The sequence below is a fragment of the Nycticebus coucang genome, chromosome 18 (genome assembly GCF_027406575.1).
Source record: "Nycticebus coucang isolate mNycCou1 chromosome 18, mNycCou1.pri, whole genome shotgun sequence".
Classification (NCBI taxonomy): domain Eukaryota; kingdom Metazoa; phylum Chordata; class Mammalia; order Primates; family Lorisidae; genus Nycticebus; species Nycticebus coucang.
Genome location: NC_069797.1, coordinates 1,656,726 through 1,678,743, shown reverse-complemented (window position 1 = coordinate 1,678,743; position 22,018 = coordinate 1,656,726). Strand labels below are relative to the sequence as shown.

General features: G+C 41.4%; 2 protein-coding genes across 2 annotated transcripts in view; one reads left to right on the top strand and one right to left on the bottom strand.

Moving 5' to 3' along the window:
• Nucleotides 1–264: 264 nt before the first annotated feature.
• On the bottom strand, nt 265–870 carry LOC128570211 (serine/arginine repetitive matrix protein 3; the record flags this gene model as incomplete). Its single annotated transcript, XM_053569157.1, has 1 exon — nt 265–870. A coding segment is annotated over one exon (606 nt), but the record flags the coding sequence as incomplete, so codon positions are not given.
• Nucleotides 810–22,018, top strand: part of LOC128570210 (alpha-mannosidase 2-like) — a 104,328-nt gene continuing 83,119 nt past the window's right edge. The window contains exon 1 of the mRNA XM_053569156.1: nt 810–1,517. Within this exon, the coding sequence (XP_053425131.1) occupies nt 1,383–1,517 (135 nt within the window). The 5' untranslated portion in view covers nt 810–1,382. The remainder of the gene's footprint in view (nt 1,518–22,018) is intronic.

Sequence of the window (22,018 nt, the reverse complement as noted above, 5' to 3'; positions counted from 1 at the left end):
GATGATACAAAAATCAAGGGAGGAAAGGAAGAGCCTGAAGAGAACGCGCAGCCCTCTTCTGTTCCTTTTCCTACAGTCCTTCACCAAGCATTCTTTCAAAACACGCCGGGCCGGCGCTCTAGGATAGGAAACATGGGCAACAAAAGGGAAGTGGGTGGGAAGCTCAGCCCCTGGAGAACGTGGGCTGCGGGCTCCTGAACGCCCCTGAAGGCCTCAACTCCGGCAAAGATGCCTCTCAGGTCGCAAAAGCCTTCCGAAGTCTTCCTACCGCCGGGGCACAGGGAGACAGACGCGGGGCGGGCCCAGCGGGCGGCGCGCTCTGATTGGGCGCCGGGGGGCCCGCCTCCTCATCCCGGCGCGTCGGGAGGGGGCGGGGCCAGCCGCTCGCGGGGCTCTGGGGCTGCGGGCGCCTATCGACCCAGCGGCCGTAGCGCCGCCCTCTCCTGTCGGTGGCAGCCGGTGCTGGAGAGCCAAGTGGCGCTGGAGAACCGGTGCTTCCTCTCGCAGCTGCCGCCGCCATCTCCGTGTTTGCGGGGCGGGAAGGACGGAGGGGGCTCGCTGCTGCGGCTGAAGCGGGCTTCTCTCCGGGGACGGTCCTCTCCTCCGGGCTCTCCTTTTCCTCCTCCACGCACTGCTGCCGCCCGCCCCCCTGCGCCCTCCCCGTGCTGCTGCCGCCAGACCCCTGCGCCCTTCGCACGCAGCCCGGGGCCGGGCGGGAGAGGCTGGTGAGCGGACGCGCGCTTTGAGGAAACTCCAGCCGGATCCGTGCGCCCCGGCCGGGCGGTTGTCAGCGGCGCGGGCAGCAGCAGGAAGGGGCTCAGTCAGGGGAGGTGGGGGCGGTGCCGCGGGGCGGGCCCGACCGTCCCGGAGCTAAGTTGTAGATTCAGGCTTCTCCCGACTCTGTTGCTTCCCCTTGGGCTTCTCCGACCTAACAGCACGGCTTTGGCCCGGGAGCTGCTGAACCCGCGCCGCCTCTGGGTGAGGACACGCCTGCCCTGGTCGAGAAAACTTTTCCTGCCGACTCAGGGCGGTGGTGGCAGGAAGTCCGGGCAAGCGACCTGCCCTCCGCCGGCCCCGCGCGCCCCGCCGGGCGTCAGCACCAAGCTAGCGATCAAATTTGTGGGGACCCCTTCTCCACTGACGGCGAGTCTCGCCTCCAGGGAGCGCCTGGCCCCGGGGAGGGCGGCTAGCCAGGGCGAAGGCCAAGGGCGCGTGGTGGCGCCGGAGGCGAGGTGAGGAGCGCCGCCGGGACCCGCACCCGAGAGCGCCGAGGGCGCGCAGCCGGGGAGAAGGGAGCCTCCGGTGGCTGCTGCTTAGAGTCCACAGTCGGCTGCCTCCTCCGGGTGAGGACAGTGTCCTGGTCCGGAGTCTATTTGAGGAAAATGAAGTTAAGCCGCCAGTTCACCGTGTTCGGCAGTGCGATCTTCTGTGTGGTGATTTTCTCGCTCTACCTGATGCTGGACCGGGGTCACCTGGACTACCCCAAGAACCCGCACCGCGAGGGCTCCTTTCCCCAGGTGAGTACCTGAGAGCCCGGGCGCGGGACTCCGAGGGGCGAGGCGTGGGGGCCGTGTACTTACGTGCTGCTCCGAGTCGGGGCAGGGCCAGGCCGAACCCGAGGCGGCCCGAGCGTCCTCCAGCTGGGGTTCCCTAGCTCTCGGACGGCGGTGATCGCGACCTGGGAGCCACCTCGCCTGGGCGTGCGGAGTTAACAAAGTGCTGACCAGCGTGCGGTGGCGGAATCGCGCTCAGGGGGAATAGCCGTTTCCGCACTTGTACCCGGCCCCGTCGGGGTGGCCTGGGACACCTGCTGGCCGGGAACCGGTCCGGCGTGGGACGCCCCCTCGCCGGCGCGACGCGGGGCTATTGGCCTGTGTTGTCCTACGGCTCGCATGGGGTTAAGCCGCCAGCTCAGACCCCCTTCGCTCACCGAGTCGGGGAAATAGATCCAGCATTACCCCTCCTGGGCATTTTTATTTTCTTTCTTTTCACTGCTCCCTTGCAGAGAAAAGTTTATCGTGGCCCCTTCAGATGTAGATCTGTAGGTTGGTTTAGTGTCGTCATTCTTCAGCGATCACATCTGCTTAGTTAGCTGCAGGCGTGGGGAGCGGACTGGGGAAGCGCGTGCTATACTGCGGCCGGAAGCTGTGGGGCGCTCAGTTCTGCGCCCAGTGGTTAAATCGGCAAATCAGTTGGAAGACATCCGTCTAAAGTCTTTCATTTAAAGTTTACTAAAAATAAGCAAAACGGCCACGAACTGTTTTGTTTGGAAAGGTACCGCGCTGCGTGTGCGAGTTCGGTTTCAAGTTACTTGCCAGTGACCTGTACATAATCGGAAATTTTAGTAAAATCGAGTTTTGTGTACTGTGCTCTTAACCAATGAGCCTGAGGAACTCAAACCCTGAGTAGCTAATCTAACAACTACTACTTAGGGCTGGAGAAAGACAGAACGTAAATTGTTATTTTAATTTGTTTTGGTATTAATTTATCTGAACAAAGAATATCCTTGCCATTTCTTCTGATAGGCTAGGGCCAATGGTTTGGGTTTAATTGAAATTAAAGTACAAATTTTGCTTATTATTATGAAAGTGAAAAAGGCCCCTTATCCAAGGGTAAACACAGAGTGCTCAAAATGAATTTCAGCTGAGAGGTATTAAGAATCTTGCTGCAGACATACTTATCAGGTTTTTAAAAGCTTCTGCTTCCCCTTGGTAGTATGACAAAGAAAATATGAAACAAGCATTATAGGCATTTTTAAATCTTGACCCTAGAGTTTGCCCAGTGCTTGTTGATGAAGTTGGAAAAAAGGCAAATGCTCTGAAGAGCAAAAGGAGTCCCAAGTTTAGTTTGATACGATTTTGGATTGAAAATTACTGTGATTTCTTTCCCTCCAATAACCCCATTTTTCAGAATTTCTTCTCTTACATGAAAAAAAAAATTATAAAACAACTGATGTGTATTAAAGTGTTGTCTTAAATAATGTCCTTTGGCTTGGTGATCACTTGAAAATGATTTATGCAAACATCTGGGCTGGGATTCTCTGGCAACCTTGACATTTACTCTGTAAAAGAGTGACTCATTCAGTTACTGGGAAATCTTAACAGCAGGAAAAGTTAGTTTCAATGTTTTAAGCTCCATCCCTTGTCTTCAGTGTGGGGCTGAAGTTCTGCTTAAGGTGTAGAGCATTCATGGAAGATGACAGTGGCTGCTGGAGAAAGCCCTATGCGTGTGTAGTGTTGTGAGTCGTAAGGGAGAGGGTGTGCAACGTGGAGCTTTGTGTACTCAACGTGGCATTTCTCAGATTTTCTGTACTGGATTTTCACTGTAGGAAGAGGATACTCTTAGCTGTTTCAGTACTTGGAGGGCCACCAAATCCTCAAAGCAGATAGATATTATAAGCCCTCTATAAGCTTATGTATGACATTAGCTTATTTGTCTCACATGATGGACTGGGTTCCCAGAAACACCAGCTGTTAGGTGAGAAACTAAGATGTGGAGAGATTAACTTGCCCAAGGTCACACAGCTAAAAACTTGAGATTTGAAGAGGCAGCCTTTGAAGTCTAGGCTTTTAGACACTGCTGTCTTGCCTGTGGGGCATCTGTTTTTGCCTACTGTTGAGGCTGGGGCCTGCTTGTGGAAAGACCTGATGTGTAATAGAATGTAAAGCATATTGCTGTTTGGCACCTGAGCTTATATATATATATTTTAAAGGAACTTTAATTATGAAGCCATAATGCATGCAGGTGGCTTTCTAAAACATTTAATCTTTGAGATGTATACCTTTGCAGAATGTCTTCCAGCTCACTTCAGAGCTAAATATTATAAGAAAACTGTTGTGCAGCATAGCATCTAACACTTGATTCTTTTTGTTAGAGATAGAGTCTTGCTATGTTGTCCAGGCTGGAGTGCTGTGGTGTAATCATAGCTCGCTGCAACCTCTTAACTCCTGAGCTCAGATGATCCTCTCATGTTAGCTTCTGAGTAGCTAGGATTACAGGTGTGTGCCACCATGCCTGGCTAATTTTTAATTATTTTTTATAGACACACAGTCTCTTTTTGTTGCTCTGGCTTGTCTCAAACATCTGGCCTCAAGTGATCCACCTTGGCCTCCCAAAGTGCTTGGATTACAGGTGTGACTTACTGCTTCTGCTGAGTTGAGTGTTTTAATTTTTTTATTATTTCTAACTCCATGTTAACTTTAACTTGATGACAGTACCAAACAGCAAAAGGAGGCTTTAATATATTTCTTTGGTAAGTTTGGGTGCTGAATTTTTGAGTTTTAATACAGACACCAGCCAGTTGGTCACTCTTCAGAGTGATCTATTAAAAAAACATGATCTTCCCCTGCCTCCAGTGCACGCTGTTTATAAACAATAGCGCTTGATGCTGGGGTTTATTCAGGTTAGGCTGAGGCAGTTTGTCTCATTTCTTGGGTTATGTAATACTTGAGATCTGTGCCTGATGGGAATTGATAGAACTTTGACAGTGGTGGCAACCAAAGTGGGGACTCCTCCACCCTTTCTGGACTCCAGCTGTTCTGCACACTCTCCCTATGACTCAGTTTCACTTTCTATAAACCAGCTGGGCCAGGTGCTCATGACTGCGTGTGGTCTGAAAGTTTTCCTTTATTTCCTAATTGAATTGAATGTGGTACTCCCAGGTGAATACTGTTATCAGGGCCTAAACAAATATTTTTGTCAGGGAGATGTCACAATTATGTTTATTGGAAGAGCATTTTCTCTGTTATATGTTAACTTGCATTAAGGGGTATCTGGGCTGTGGGCAAAATATTGACTGAAATGACCACTTTTATTTGTTGTTTTTGAGTCAGCTCTTGATTTTTGTGATAGTTGTCCAAACTTGTGCCATTTTTGAAAGACTGAAGTGTTGAGACTTTTGCAGAAGTAGTTCAGTAGCTGTTGCTGGTCACCTGCTTTATTCTTAGTTTTTTGCATTCAGCAGTCTTTTTTTTTTTTTTTTGTAGAGACAGAGTCTCACTGTACTGCCCTCGGGTAGAGTGCCATGGCGTCACACGGCTCACAGCAACCTCTAACTCTTGTGTTTACGCGATTCTCCTGCCTCAGCCTCCCAAGCAGCTGGGACTACAGGCGCCCGCCACAACGCCCAGCTATTTTTTTGTTGCAGTTTGGCTGGGGCTGGGTTTGAACCTGCCACCCTTGGCATATGGGGCCGGCGCCCTACTCACTGAGCCACAGGTGCCGCCTTTTTAAAATTTTTTGTGGCTGAAAGGGTTAGGGTGCCAGCCCCATATGCTGGAGGTGGCGGGTTCAAGCCCTACCCCAGCCAAAAACTGAAAAAAAAAAAAAGAATTTTTTTTTTAAATTATTTTTTTTCTAGAGACATAGTCTTGCTCTGCTACTGAGGCTGGAGAGCAGTGGCACAGTCTTAACTCACCGTAAACCTCCACTTCTTGGGCTTGCATTCAGCTGGTATACTTTTTCCCTTTCTCCCCAACTTCCATAGTGGCAATCTTTAAGAAACTGGAAGAATATTCAGCATTTCTATGATTGCTGCATTTTTGCATTTTTGGCCCCTCTGTCTTTTTTTTTTTGGCTCCTCTGTCTTGGTGGTCAAGTTCAGATAGCAGCCTTTTCAAAGTTCATTGTAGATGAAGGCTGGGAGGAGGAACTCTAAAAGAGTGACTTTGGGTTGTTTTTTAAGTTATTAGTGTGTTGATCAAGAGAGGAAGGAGAACATTTGAGCTAAAATGGGTTTCTGTTTCAGTTTTAAGGTTGAAACCATGTTTAAGTACGAACAAGTTCGGAGATTAACTGTGCTGAAATGGAGCTCACACTTAGTGTTTTTGAGAGTATTGCTAAATTTTCCTTGTGATAGGGAGGAGGTAAATTATTTGACTTGATGAACTGTCTCTTGAAGTTATAGCATAGCTTTTCTAAGAGAGTATACTTAAAGTTACTTTTATTAAGACAAAGGGATCATAGGTATGCGTATCTAGGTAGAGTATTAAAAATATTAAAATATTTGAAGTATTAAAGATATTTTAATGTTTCTAAACAAAATTTCTAAATCTAACCTATAGTTTTCTAAAGAAAAGATCAACCTTCAAGCACTTTGGTTAACAACTGTACATACTCTACCTTTTGCTACCTCTTTACCATCGACACCTCTTTACCATCAGCACCTTTCTTTCTCTCCTTCCAATTGTAAAAAACAAAAATGTCTCCAGACAAACTACTTTGGCTACAGTCTAGGCAAAGACATTTGGCTGGCATTTTGCATTCTAGGAAGGGGTGATCAAAAGGCTGAGTTCTCACACTCAAAAAGACAATTAGCACTTTTTGATGGATGAACACTCTTCTTTCTCGGGATGCCTAAAATTCACTTGCATATTTAGAATTCTAGATTGTAATATGTTATAGAAAATATAAGGATAGATTATATTCATCTGTAAGTTAAAGAAAAAAATGTAAGATTTTTATAATAGAAGAATTTTTTTCAATCTTTTCCAATTGGACATATCTATTCTGAGAAAAACATTATGGTCAGGTCATTGTAAATAGATCTTCTTTTTACCTTCTGTAAGCTGAACTAGAGGTTGGCAGTTGTCCAGATTTATTCCCCTTGCATAGGAAGATAAGATATATTTATTAGTAATAAGGTAGTATAAAAGTTGTACACAAAATGTCTGACATTTCCTCAGGCAGGCTATTTACTTTTTTCAGCCTTTTATTACTTTTATTTCTGTTAATTCTGATGATTTTGGGTATGGCATTTTGTTTATCTTTTTAAAACGAGAAAAAAGAGAAAGAAAATAAAGAAAATGGATAGACACTTCCCTCCTCCTATTCATTTTATTTTGTCCTCTAAATAGCATTTTTTTGTGAAAGGGAGATGGAGATGAGAGCAGGAAAAGAATAAAGTTCTTGGCAAGTATCTTTCCTTTCTCTTCTGTCTCTCAGGCCTCTTGGTCTTGAACTCTGCCTAAGTCAGCTAATTATGAATCACATCCTTCTGCCTCCTGCCTTTCTAGGCCCACAAATTAGCATAGTTTTTACATTTTCTTGAGGTCTTATTGTCTTTTAATTTTCATGTTTTTATTACAGAAGTTGAACTTATTATTTATTTGTTGTAATTATAAATTGCTTTTGTTTAGTTTGCGGTTTGAGTCAAAGTTATAAGTGTGCCTATGACCCAGTGAGTGTGCATTGTACCCGTTGGGTGTTAATTTCCCTCCTCACCCCTCTCACCTGCTTGATTTCTGATGAGTCTTATTTTCATATGTGCATGTATGTGTTGATTGATTAGTTCCCATTTAATAGTAAGTTTACATGGTATTTGCTTTTTCCTACTTGTGTTACTTCACTTAGAAGAATAGACTCCAGTTCCTTCTAGGTTAATATTAGAGGTGTTGGTTCTCATTTTTTTTTTTTTATGGCTGAGTAGTACATCATGTTTTACACATACCACATTTTATTAATCCATTCATTGATAAGCACTTGGGTTGTTTCCACATCTTTGCAATTGTGAATTACGCTGCCATAAACATTTGAGTGTAGGTGTTTTTTTTTTACAAACTGTCTTTTTTTCCTTTGGGTAAATATTCAGCAATGGGATTACCGGATCAAATGGTAGGTCTACTTTTAGTTCTTTGAGGTATTTCCATAGTACTTTGCGTAGAGGTTATACTAGTTGGCAGTGCTACCAACAGGGTAGAAGCTATCTACACTGTTCCCATCCTCATCCACACCAGCATTTGTTGTTTTGGGACTTTTTTGATAAAAGCCATTCTCAGTGAAGTTCAGTGATGGCTCCTTGTGATTTTAATTTTTATTTTCCTGAAGATGAGAGACATTTGAAGATTTTTTTCATAGGTTTGTTGGCCATTAGTCTATCTGCTTTTGAAAAGTTTCTGTTTGTGTCTTTTGCCCACTTTTTAATGGGGTTGATTTTTTTTCTTGCTGATTTGCTTGAATTCTTCGCAGATTCTTGTTATCAGTCCTTTTCAGGTGGACAGCATGCAAAATTTTCTCCCATTCTGTAGGTTGTGTATTTGCTCTATTGATTGTTTCTTTGGCTGTGCAGAAGCTTTTTAATTTGAGTAAGTCCCATTTATTTTTGTTGTTGCTGTGATTGCTTTGGGATCTTCTTCATAAATTCTTTGCCTTGGCCGATGCCTATAAGAGTTTTTCCAGTATTTTCACAGTTTGGTAGTGTTTAATGACATAGACACAGACATGGTTAGTATGATATCTACTATCTACAATTATCTCTGGCCACTTGGAAGCAACAGTGGCAGAGTTGAGTAGTTGGGACAGAAATCCTGAAATATTCTGGCCCACAAAACCTGAAATATTTTCTTTCTGGCACTTTTCAGAAAATATTTGCCAGTCCCTAGTTTAAACTATATTTCTTTGTCATTAACATTGGAGGTAGATATTATGGTTAGATCTGTTGAAACAAAGGTGGGCTAATTGAAAACAAGCACTTTTCATGTGAACTGGTTATTAGATAAGCACTGGTCAAACTTTGTGTTTGCAGAGTGTGTGGTTTAGAACTCATGTTCTTTGTACATTTCATAGATTTCCTGGTATCTTTGGGGAATTTCCATTCCAGAGCATGGGCACGCCTGACCAGTTTAATTTGTTTCCTTTCATTACCTGAAGGTTTCTAACTATAGGACTGCTCTGAGAGTGAGATTTCTGGGCCAGGGACTGTGCAAAATTGGTCCATAATTTCAAGATTGAAAACCATGACTTTATAATATTTTGGATCTGCTGTAATTCACAGATGGGCCCGATCTGACTGTGTGTAGGTGTAGCCCAGGTGTAAGTGTCTTGTACATAAACCATAAATATAGACCAGAACTCGCTGGATCCTAAAGGTTACTCAGCTTAGAGGCCGGGAACCACTAGGTTGACAGCAGAGGTACTGGACTGTTCTACTTATCAAAGACAAATTAATTTTTGTTAATTTTCATCATTTTCTTTACTCTGAAAAATTATGTGTCATGTTCTTCCCTGTGCACAGGTTACCATTCCATTAATATCACCTTTAAATTACAGTACACTTACTGTGAATGAAATGGGGGTAATGCACCTCAGGGTAGTTTTAAGGTTAGTGTTGAGTAGAGGTTTTTAAAAGTATTTTGTTTTCCGTTTTCAACTGTATGTATCTGTGTGTTTTGTATATGTGTTGTGGATTTCCTACTGGCTTCCTTTGCACATCCTTGGAAAGTCTAGAGAAATTTCATGCTTTTTCCAGAGCATGACTTGGGCAGAGCAGAGCCCAAGTCTGATCCTGTCCTGTGCTTTTGGCAGGGACCTCGTTGTCCTGAATGAGGAGACTAGAGAGCTAGTCTAATCACTGGACTTTGCCAGTGATTTTTTTTTTAAAGACATCAGCATTTATAAAGACATGAACATTGGAATAGAAAAGTATATGTTGACAGTTGAGTCCCTCTCCCTTCTTCCCCCCCTCCCTTCTCCGAGAGTCTCACTTTTGACCATTTCTTCATTGTTTCTTGAATATGTCTTATCTAACCCTAAATATATGCTTATATCTCTTTTTGGAATTTTTTCTAATTTTGAGCTATTGTTTGTTCCCCTTTATAAAAGATGAGGTATTAAATTTCATATCTCTTCTTCTTTCTAGTTTTTAAAACTTAACTTTTGTATTTAATTCTTCTGTTTGATAAACCTTAACAACTCTTTTTTTCTTTTTTTTTTAAGAGATAGAGTTTCACTTTATTGCCCTAAGTAGAGAGCTGTGGAGTCACAGCTCACAGCAACCTCCAGCTCCTGGGCTTAGGCGATTCTCCTGCCTCAGCCTCTCAAGTAGCTGGGACTACAGGCACCTGCCACAACACCTGGCTATTTTTTGTTACAGTTTGGCCAGGGCCGGGTTCGAACTTGCCACCCTTGGTATATGGGGCCGCTGCCCTGCCCTCTGAGCCACAGGCGCCGCCCATTAACAACTCTCTTGATGATGTAATTGCATTTATTTTCCTGATCCATCAACTTTAGATCTAATGTCTTTACTCCTCTATTAAGGATGTTGATGCTTCTCTGCCACCTTCCACTCACTTTCTTTTCCCTCCTCATGTCCCACCCTCCCTCAGCCTTCTCTTAGGAGACGAGCCTTATGTCATCTGCATTCATTATGTGACTGAATGTCTTACATTTTCCGACTCTTCATTGATTACAAAAATGAAAAACCAGTAAACAAGGGTACAGAATTTTAATTAGATAGGAGGAATAGCTTCTTGAGATCTATTGTACAACATGGGGACTGTAGTTAATAACAGTGCATTCATTATATTCTTGAAAATTGTAAGAGAGTAAAATGAAGTGTTCTCACCACAAAAATGAATCATGTGATATAATGTATATGTTAATTATCAAGCCATTCTACAATGTATACATTTTTCAAAACAGCATGTTATACATGATAAATTTGTACAATTTTTATGTCAGTTGAAGAATAAAAAATGTTAAAACCAGCAAATAGCATTTTTGATTTTATGATAATATAAATACTGTCTAGTATGTATCAAGTAGTTTGGCCTCATAGAGAAGGAGGGATAATCTTGTATCATTAAATGTGTGTCACTTGCAGGAAATAGTCTAAGCATCAGAGCAAGTGGATTCTCTTATCTGCTATCTGCTATTGGATTCTCTCAATGCTATCTTTCGGTTTCCTTTACATCTGGACCATGACTTTCTTGTATAGCTTTTTGTTTCCCCTGTTTCTAATTCCTTTCCCTTTTTCTTACAGACAGAGGATATAGACATATTGAATCCTGTCTATTGAATCTCATTATTTTAAAAATCGTTCTACACTCGGCATGCCTCAATGTTTTGGTCCCTTGTGCCTTCACAGGCTTAAAAGTATGCAGATTGCCATTTTGTTGTTGTTGTTCACAAATTAATGTTTGCTCAGATTGCCAGGCTTCTCTTCCAGGGCTGACAGTGTTAGGTTTCCTTTGTGAGGAGAAGCCCTTTCCTTTCAGGGGGAGGACCCTGGGCCTGAGGAGACACACTTTGCAGCAGTTCCCTTTTGCGGGAGAATGTGGAATTGGCGGGTCCTGGCCCCTGAGGAGCATTAGAGGCTGGAAGCCTGAAAATATGAATCGTTTTCAGAATCATTTTCTACATTAAAAAAAAAAAGTCCTGATTTGGCATTTTTAGAATCCAGTGAAGTAGTCATTCTTTTAACAGTCACCAGCATCCTGGAAAAGTGATGCATATGAAAAAGTCTGACATAGAATTTTAAAGTAGGACGGGTCTTCCCAGGTCAGGTAATTTTTAGTCTTTTGATTTTTCAGATAAGGGCCCTGAGCCACATAAACCAGACCTCAGCAGTCTGCCCAGCCACAGCGTACCTGGGCTATGCACCCTGCCCCAATTCAATGGCCTTTCTGCTGTACCACACCCAGCATATATTTGAGAATATACTGTTTGTTGGGTGGAATTATGGAAATTATGATTGACATACGTTGTGCTTTGAAAGAGCTTCTTAGTTATTTGGAGAAACACAACTGCCATCTGTGAAACAATTAGAGACAGTTTTTAAAAATTATTCATTCAAAGAGTTAACTTATAGAAGTTCTAGAACAATACCCAGCACATAGTAAGTGCTCAGTAAAAGTTAGTTATTATCAAAGGACAGACAGAGTATTTTGTACCAGGCCCCTTTTCTAGTTTCTGGTGGTATATTTCTGGAGCAGAATATAGTAAGGGTTCGTGGTCTTATCTTATATTTTTGTTTATAAAGGCAAAGGGATTAAAAAAGCAGGGGTGTCTAACTTGTTTTTCTTTGCTGCCCATTAGAAGAATAAGAGTTTTCCTGGGCCGCAAAGTAAATACAGAAATACTAATGAAAGCTGATTTTCAAAAATTAAAAAATAAAAAGGCCCAGTCATCCTTTTTCTGATATCTAGCACCACAGACAAGCAAAAAAAAGTCCTCACGCAGTCAGCATGCACCCACAGCCACAGGTTGGATGCTCCTATTTAAAGGGAATGAAGAAACAGGACCGACTTCTGGTCATAGCCTAGCTCAGGTTGACCAAGGCGAGGGGAAGGAATCTAAGTTTTTCAGATTGAGTAGAACATAAATGGGAAAAAACATTGCTAGTGTAAAGTACAATGGTTTGGAAGGCTTGTGGTCTGGGAGGAGATAGGCGTGGTTTAGAATCACGCTTCAGCACTTGTGAAGAGTAGTTGAGAAAACACCATAGGTAGTTCAGCATCCGACGTGAATCACCTTTGAGCCAGTGTGCTAAGTGAGGGATTTGATGGTAGGGTAGGCTCCACTCCAAGTTATTGAGTGTACAGGAAGCTTCTTGGGAAAGCTGTGTTAGATAATTTTGTAGGAAATTTTAGACCTGGAAGGGAGCTAAGAGAATATATAATCTAGATTATTCTGGTAGCAGTGTGTAGGAAGACTCAGAAGCAAGAAGGCAGCTGAAAATCTGTTTGAGGTAATACAGACATAAGGCAGCAAATCCCTGTATCAGCGTGGAATTGGCTGGAATCAAGAGGAAGAAAAATGTGGAGACATTGTATAAAGAGAAGCATCCGGGCTTTTTAACAGATTTGATAAAGGATAATGATGGGTGGCTTGAGTCAAACATTTTCTTCCATCCTTTTCCTTTGGGGTGTCAGAGACTGGCTGTATTATTTACAGAATGGGATAGTTTGATAGAAAAGCTGGTTTGGGAAGCCAAGTTTAGTTTCATTTATGATGAGGTGGACGTCAGTGGAAATAGCCAAGTGGGCTGGAGTGCCAGGGAGAGCAGGGAGGGAGACGCCGCTGATCTGGTAGTCATCAGCATAGCTGAGGATGAATGAGCTCACTCGGGTGTGCTATGAGAAGAGAACAGAGCCACGTACATATCTGATAGCCACAGCCCTGCTGCTTAAGATTATTGTGCAGCAGATGTTAATAAAGTAAAACAGCTTGTATCCAAATTGTCAGAAACTGGCTCATGGATCAGCTTACCTAAGAAGAGATAAGATTGTCAGAAGGAAGGATTTCAGAGAAATGTCTCAGTAGGAGACTTAAAAAGACCCTTCTCATCTTTGGCACAAGTTATGGAACTAAATTATTTTTTCTAGGTTTTAAGAAAAGAAATCACTCGTGTGTGTGTGTGTGTGTGTGCGTGTGTGTGTGTATGTGTGTATGTGTGTATGGGGTTAGGGAGTCAGGTGGTGGAGAGGGAGAAATTTTATTAAGGATCAAAAGACAATACCCTGAATGGGGGCTTGTTGCTGAAGGTTGTTCTCAAGGTCAGACAGGTTCTGAGAATACCCTCACACTGCCTCTTGTTTTACAGTAAAGAGAAGCCTCTCGGCTTGGTGCCTGTAGCTCAAGCAGCTAGGGGACCAGCCACATACACTGGAGCTGGTGGGTTCGAATCCAGCCCGGGGCCCACCAAACAACAATAACAACTACAACCAAAACAAAACAAAACAAAACATAGGTGGGTGTTATGGTGAGTGCCTGTAGTTCCAGCTACTTGGGAGGCTGAGGCAAGAGATTTGCTTAAGCCTAAGAGTTTGAAGTTGCTGTGAGCTATGACGCGACAGTACTCTACAAGGGCAACAGCTTGAGACTGTGTCTCAAATAAAGTAAATAAATAAAAGAGGAGCCTCTCTTGTTTGGTTGGTGGCTGACCCTATAAATTAAAGAAGTAAAACTATCTTTGGCTCAGGCTACCTCTTGAAAATTTGTAGGATCAGACAGATGATGGCAACAGTTGAGATACGAGATGTTTCTTGTGGCTTTTAGGAAGACAATCTAGCCACTAAATAAACAAAAACAAGAACAACAAACCCGATTAGAGAAGAACCCAAGAAATTTGTGCTCTGAACGCATCTTTGAGTGCTGATGGTACGATGTTAGAAGTTGTTATTATCGTGCTATGTCTTACTATTGCAATCCTCACTTCTGACGTGGTGTTGGTGTCTCACGTCATGCTGTAGGCCAGTTGATTCATATGGATTTTTATAAAGAAAGGCAGTAAGAAAGAATCTGTAAAATTTTAGAATCTGCATGCTTGTAAAAAGTAGTTAAGAAATCCAGAATTTATAAAAATTGCAATAGGGCTTATTGCAATTTTTGCCTAAATGCCCGTCTCCTGTCAAGGAATAGAAGGGACTTATTCAGGAAATGATTAATATAAATAAGACTGAAGGGGGGGTGATTAACTGCTTACTACATTCCTGCCTTCAGTGAAGACTTTCTAAAACTATGTCTGTATGAAAATGATTTCAGACATGATTGTTGACAGTTATTCTCCTTTTTCATTAAAATTGTGTTTTTTAGAATTTCTTGTATAACATTATGTTGACAGAACTTTTGTCAGCTGATTCTAATGTACAATATATGCCTTTAATCCATGGGGAATGAGTTTAGGTAGTGTAAGTGGATAGTATGTAATAACCCTGTGTACAAAAACAGGCGTACGTTAGGAAATATAAGACAGATTAACCAACACAGTCGGGCAGTCATGGTCTAGACCAGTGGTTCTGAACTTTCCTAATGCCAAGGCCCTTAATACAGTTAAAGGGCCCAAGGGCCCTATCGCGACCCACAGGTTGAGAACCGCTGGTCTAGATGGTAGCACCATCACCTGGTTACCTAGGAATTGTTGCAGCCTGAAAGTGCCTCATGTGAACTTTCATGCAAGTCCTTGGATGGGAAACACTGTTGACAGAATATCTCAGAGCACCAAGCATAAGTATGTTAAAAATGAGTTTTAGAAGGAATATTAGTTTTTTTGTTTTTTTTTTAATTCTTCCAAAAATAGTGTTTCATAGCGCAGGTTGGGCAGTAATGAATTGAAGAGAGAGTCTTATTAGTCAACAGTGAATTTGCTTAGTGCCATTTAATTGCAGTTATTAAGGGGATTAAGTAAGTAATAATACTGTATTTTATTAAAATTTTATAACCTAAACATTTTGCCCTTTTTACATATGACCTTTTAAAAATCATTTTTAAAAAGAGCATCTGTTTTGCACACTCTCACTTGGTACAATCCTGTGGTGCCTAAAATGTTGCCTCAGCAGGAGGTAGTTTCTGTGCAGCTACATTGGGCTGGAGCAGGTGGGGCCATGTGGTTTTAATCTAAACATGCATCTGAAAATTCATAGGGTGGAAATGGTGCTGTTTTGTGGAACCCGTAGAAAGTGCCAGCAACTGGAGTCCTGACCATGTTTTTAAAGGAGAGTGGTGGCTGGGCACAGGGACTCATGTCTGTAATTCTAGCACTCTGGGAGGCTGAAGCGGGGGAATTGCTTGAGATCAGGAGTTCAAGATCAGTGTGAGTAAGAGCAAAAGCAAGACCTCATCTCTACTAAAAATAGAACAACTAGCTGGTGTGGTGGTGCATAGTGTCACCTACTTGGGAGGCTGAGTCAGGAGGGTTGCTTGAGCCAGGAATTTGAGATTGCAGTGAGCTAGGCCATGGTACTCTAGCCCAGGTGACAGACCAAGACTCTTTCTCAAAAACAAAACAAAACACCAAAATAAGTAAAAACGGAGGGGGATGAGAGGATGGGGTGCTGCTATTATTCTAGGTCAGGGCTGGGATTCTTGCAGGGGTGTTCCACATATGTCCTGTGGGCTATCTGAGGTTATTGGAGGACTGTTTTGCTTATCCGAGGTGTCAGATATCGAGAAAGGTATGCACAGAATTTTTTTTTGCTCATCAGCTTTCATTAGTGTTTGTTTATTTAATGTGTGACCCAAGACAACTCTTTTTCCAATGTGCAGCAGAAAAAACAAAAAGGTTGGACACCCCTGTGAGTGATTCTGACAGCTGTTCAGTGGTGGCCCAGGTGTGGTTACAAGTGCCTTGAGTACCCTACGAGGGCAGGGGATGGTGTGCTCAGAGCCCCTTGGCATTCTTGTCATATAGCTGCATCCCAGCAGCTCTGCTACCATCATGCCTAGCCGGGTGTGAGGTTTATGAATAATGATTCACCAGGGCAGAGAAAGTCTTGCTTCTGAGACTTGGTAAGGTATTATGTTAATTAGTGTTCTTTTTGCTCACCTGAGGGCAGTTAGTTCTTTGAATGGATAAGTTAGTGACTGCACAAGGACAATACCTTGGAAGAAATTCAGGTGTGTTAAGCTTCAGGTCTGGAAAATACCATTAGAAGGTCATTTGTAACAGTGGCTCATGGCTTGCTGATAGAGAGGGGGAGGTACATGCAAAACTGGGTGTAGCCCATCTCACACTATTTTGGCTTTAGCATTATACTTCTTAAGCTGTGGAGCAGGCACTTGAGGGGTTACTTGGAATTTTAACAAACCCCAAACCCTTCCGTTAAGTGCCTGGGATCTGACTAAATAGGATTTTTCTGTGTAGGTTGAATAGTGGCTGGGTGACCAGGCTCTGCTGTAACGATGACACTCCTGCTGGAAATACAGATGCTCTTTTACCAACTCACATTTCATTCCTCCATTTAGCTTAATGCTGCAGTTCTTAACTGGGGATGTGTGAGAGTCGCCTGGTGAACCATTTAAAATTATAAAAGGTAGATCCTCTAATTTTTCTTGGTAATCCCATTTGTTCCCATTGCTTGAAATTTGTTTCTATTCTGACTACTCCAGTCTATGTATTGAGGCTGACTTCTTTCCCTAGTTGCAGACATGCATGTCTATGAACGCCACCCCACAGATTCCTAATAGTTCTAGGACATTGCATTTGTCCATCCGTCTGCTCCTCCCCCAGAACCCCTATTTCTCTACGATGCCAGCCATTATGCTCCCGGTTGCCCCAGAAAAAAACTTAGAGGCCCTTTTTCTTCCCTTTAGCTTGTCCTGTTCCTAGTCCACCTGTCTTGTTAAATTCTTTCACATTCCTCCGCCACCACTACCTCATCCAAGCCGCCATGGCCTTTACCTGGCAGACTGCAGCCTCCACTTGCCCCAGCATTGCTCCAGAATGCCTTGAAAATGCTTTCTATTCCTTGACTCTAAAACTCTTCAAGATGAAGATGTTGATGTTTCTTTCCCTGAAAATGATCTTCAACCATAAAGGCGGACTATCTCTTCTTAGCTCCTTTATTCAAATACAGGCAGGGAGTGTTGTTGGACTGGGCAATGCCCCTGGGAGACAGCTTGTGAAGTTGCCTGGCTCACCCTCCATTGCTTCCTGGCGTGGGCTCACAATCCTCTAGCTCTCGTGGTGGGGTTTGGCAGATGTCTTCTGTGACGAAGACTGTAAGTGTAAGGATACTTTTGAGCCTTATTTATAGAGGGCCAACTCTTTGCCATGTGTCTTAGTTTCCTATTGCTGCTGTAATAAATCACCACAAACTTAGTGGCTTAAAACAAGAAAAATATGTTATCTTATAATTCTATAGGTCAGAAGTCTGAAACAGGCCCTGATGGACTCCAGTCAACGTGTCTGCATGGTGTCATTCTTTCTGGAGGCTCTAGGGCAGAATCTGTTTCTTGTCCTTTCCAGCTTGCAAATTCCAGCAGAAGTCTCACTGTGACCTCCTCCGTCCTCACTTCTTCTTCTCAGGCTTCTCTCTTTCATCTTTCTCTTTTCCCATATAAGGACCCTTGTGATTACATTGGGTATACCTAGATATTGTAGGGTAATCTCTCCATCCCCAAATCTCTCATCATAAATTTGCAAAACACCTTTTGCCATGCAAAGTAACATTCATAGATTTCAGGGATTAGGACATGGATGTCTTTGGGTAAATATTCTGTTTACTGTATTTGACACTATTTAAATTGATTTGTACATACTAACTAATCCTCATAACAAACCTGTGAGTTAGGTATCATTAATTATCCCCATTTTACAGATGATAAAACTGAAGCATAGAGAAATGTATCTTGAACTCATGTGGTAAGATTATATAGCCATTAGATAGTGGAGCCAGAAGGCATATTTGGGCTGGCCTTAGGGTCTGTTTTTAATCACGATGCTTACTATTTCTATAGATACATTTTATACCCTTCAAATGATTTTGGAAAGCCACCCTTATTATGTAGCCACAGCTATAATAACAGTACTGTCTTCAGTGCTTGCTTATTGGCAAGTCTTGTGCCAAATTCTTTTACAGTTATTACAAACAATGGGTGCAAACATTTGCATTTTGCCCATAAGGAAACTGAGGGCCAGAAATGTTAATTTCCCAAGATCACATAGCTAGTAAGTGTCAAAACTAGTATTAAAAGCCAGATAATCTGATATAAAGCCCCTGTGCCTAATCATTGAGCTAAATTGCCTTTACCTTTATCTGGTGAAGAAAGTCATTAAAAATAAGAATTGTTTTGCTATTAGATGGTTGGCATATTTGGTGACAGAATCAGAGTCCAGAAAGGTCCTAATGCAAGAGAATGATATGCTGAATCTTATATTTAGATTTGAAGGGGGAAAAAAAAAACATAAATGAAAGATGGTGTACATCACAAGATTCGGGTACATACATATACTGGGGTAAAATTTTGTTTCTTTTAAATACTAGAACATTAGTTAGCTATAAGGGCTAAAGTGATGGTTGTTACATTCATGATTTAGTTCTAACTTCCCCTGCCTTACTGGTGTCACTATCACCTAAGGCTGGTTGGTGAGAGTTTATGGGGAGTCAAGTACACCAGTCTGTTATCAGCTTTTGACAGTGGTGCACTGTGCTTCTCTTTGAAGTGGAATTTGTGGATAGTTGCTCAGTTTGGCAGTATGTTTTAATTCTGTCTGCTTACAGCTCATCATGTTACTAAAGACCAAGAGAACACCGAAGAAAACAGATTTTTTTAAATGAAGATTTGGAATTGCAATATTATCTTGTTTCTGTTAAAGAGAAGATGATTTGCTTGTTTTGTGATACTGCAATATCAACACTAAAGAAATTCATTGTTCATCAGTATTATAACATTCATAAGGACCACAAATATTTTAAATTAGAAGGAGAGGCATGGAAGGTTGTATTGCAGAAATTGAAGATGAAAAGCAAAAGCAAAGACATTTCTTTCAAGTAGCACTGAACCATCTTACAAAGTATCTTATATATGTGAGAAAATAGTGAAGCCATTAAGTGATGTGGAAATTGAGGGAAAGAAGGTATTGTTGAAGTTGTAGGATACTTAACCTCTATAATGTTTCAAAGTACAAACAATTGCCTCTTTCAAGGAGAACCATAACTGATCAGCAGCATGAATAAGCCTTCATCTTAAGGTAATACTTTAAAAGGAAAATCTATATTATTCAGTTGCTTTCGATGAATCAGCTGATGCTACTGACTCAGGGCAGGTTTTATGTTTCATTTGGGTGATAACATAAGATTTTCTTTGCTATGAAGAGTTACTTCCTTTGGGCACTCCTGTGGGGAGTAGATATCTTCAACAACTTTCAAGATAAATTTTATGAAGTTGGGCTGAATTTGTTAAGTTTAGTGAGTGTATGTACAGACTGCGCACCTTCCATGACAGGAAAACATGAAGGTTTTATTGCACAGATTAAAAAAAAGTATTAACAGATCCAGACGCTCTCATTTCTTTTCATTGTATTCTGTATCAGCAAAATCTTTGTGTTAAACCTACTGTTTTAAGTGACATTTTGCAACAAGTTATAAGTGCTGTTAACTGAATTGTACAAATGCAATAAAGCATCTTCAGTTTTGTAACATGCTAAAGTTAAATGATGAAGTATTCAGTGTGGATTTGCCATATTGAACATTGGTCATCACAGGAACAGGTGTTAGCCAAAATTTTATCTCTGTGGAACAGATTTTTAAATTTTATAAAGAACAGAATCAGCAATGCGAATTATTGAAAGATTTCTATAGAAATGCAGTATTTTCTGTGTGATGTCATGTCAAATCAAAATAACTTGAATATTTCTTTGCCAGCTATAATTAAGTCTGTATATGATATGTGTCCAAAAAATCCAAGCATTTTGAAAAAATGCTATCTTTCTTCAGAACACATCTTCAAAAGGAAATTTCAGATGAACATTTTCTTCAGTTAGCAAAAGTCATTGATGAGCAGGATGATAGATGCAGATCATTTGAAGAATATGCACCTGGTATGGACCTTTTAATTGAAGAATATAATGTAAGCTTCACTGACTTTGAGAATTGTGACATTACACTCAAATTAGCATTTTAGCCTCACCTAGTTGATATCACCAAGGCACCTAAAGAACTACAGATGGAATTGATTGGGCTCTCAATAGATGCCATTTTAAAGTCATTGTGTGATGCTTTAAAAAAGCCTCAATTGAAATATGGAAAAATACAATAGAATTCCCATGCCTTACACCACATGCGTGAAGAATACTTTCTTTCTTTTCAACCACTATTGCTGCAAATCTGCATTCTCCTACCTAACCCAAATCAAGATGCTCGTAAGGTCACAAATGACTGATACCCACCTAGGGGATCAACTGAAACTGCAGACCTCCATGTTGCAAGCAAATATTCAAATACTTCTAACAAAAATCAGACACAACAAAGTTATTAAAAGGTCAATTATCTTTAAAATTAGTTTTCATTTTTTTGAAATTATTAAGTACATAGTAGTTAGGTTTTTATAAAATCATGTGCATTTTAAAATATGCCTAATTGAGAGACTTTATGAAGGGTTCAAACATAGGAATTATAGGTATCCCAGAGGGGAAGAAGAATGCCCCAGAGGAATGGAAGCCCTACTAGGGGATATCATAAATGAAAATTTCTCAAGTATCACCAAAGATTTGGACACCTTCCTTTCAGAGGAATATTGAACCCCAGCTTGTCTTAACTCAAACAGAGCTTCTCCAAGACACATGTTATGAACCTGTTCAAAGTCAATGCAAAAGAGAAAATTCTGCAAGCAGCCAGGAGTAAGCATCAATTGACCTACAGGGGCAAGTCCATCAGGGTGACTGTGGACTTCTCAAATGAAACTTTTACAGCCAGAAGAGAATGGTCATGTACCTTTAACCTACTTAAAGAAAACAATTTTCAGCCCAGAATTCTACATCCTGCTAAGCTAAGCTTTAAAACTGATGGAGAAATCAAATCTTTTACTGATAGGCAAACATTAATTAGACCTATTCTACACACTGACCATCACAGTGGACCACCAGGAAACTAAACACCCAGAAACTAAAGGACAAAACCTAGCTTCCACAATGATGGAAAAGATAAAACTGTGCAATGGACTTCCACAAAATAAGATGAATAGAACACCACCATACTTCTCAATTATCTCAATAAATGTTAATGGCTTAAATTCCCCGCTGAAGAGGCACAGGTTGGCAGATTGGGTAAAAAAGCATAAGCCATCCATATGCTATGTGTAGGAAACACACCTAGCCTCAACATAAAAAGTAAGACTCATGGTTAAGGGTTAGAAAACAATTTTTCAGGCAAATGGAAATCAGAAGAAAGGAAGGGTTGCAGTCTTATTTTCAGATACAAGGAGATTTAAAGCAACTAAAGTAAAAAAAAAAAAAAAAGGCAAAGATGGACTCTTTATATTGGTCAAGGTAACAATACAACAAGAAGACATTTTAATTCCAAACATTTATGCTCCCAACTTAAATGGTCCTAGATCTATGAAACAGACTGACACAATATCCTATAACACCATAGTAATAGGAGACTTAAACACTCCTTTTACAGAGCTGGACAAATCCTCTTAATAGAAACTAAACAAAGATACAAGGGACTTAAACATGACCCTAGAACAACTGTGCTCAATAGACAGATACAGAACCCTCCATCTCAAAGCTAAAGAATATGCATTCTTCTCATCAGCCTATGGAACATTCTCCAAAATAGATCATATCCTAGGACACAAATTAAACCTCAAAAAAATCAAAAGAATTGAAATTATACCTTGTATCCTCTTAGACCACAAGGCAATAAAGATGGAAGGTCAACACTAATGAATCATGTTAAAGTAAAGGAAAAGGAAGAGCAATCCAAACCTAGCAGTAGAAAAGAAATAACCAAAATTAAATCAGAAATAAATGAAATTGAAGATAAAAGAATCATTCAGAAAACTAATGAAACAAAAAGTT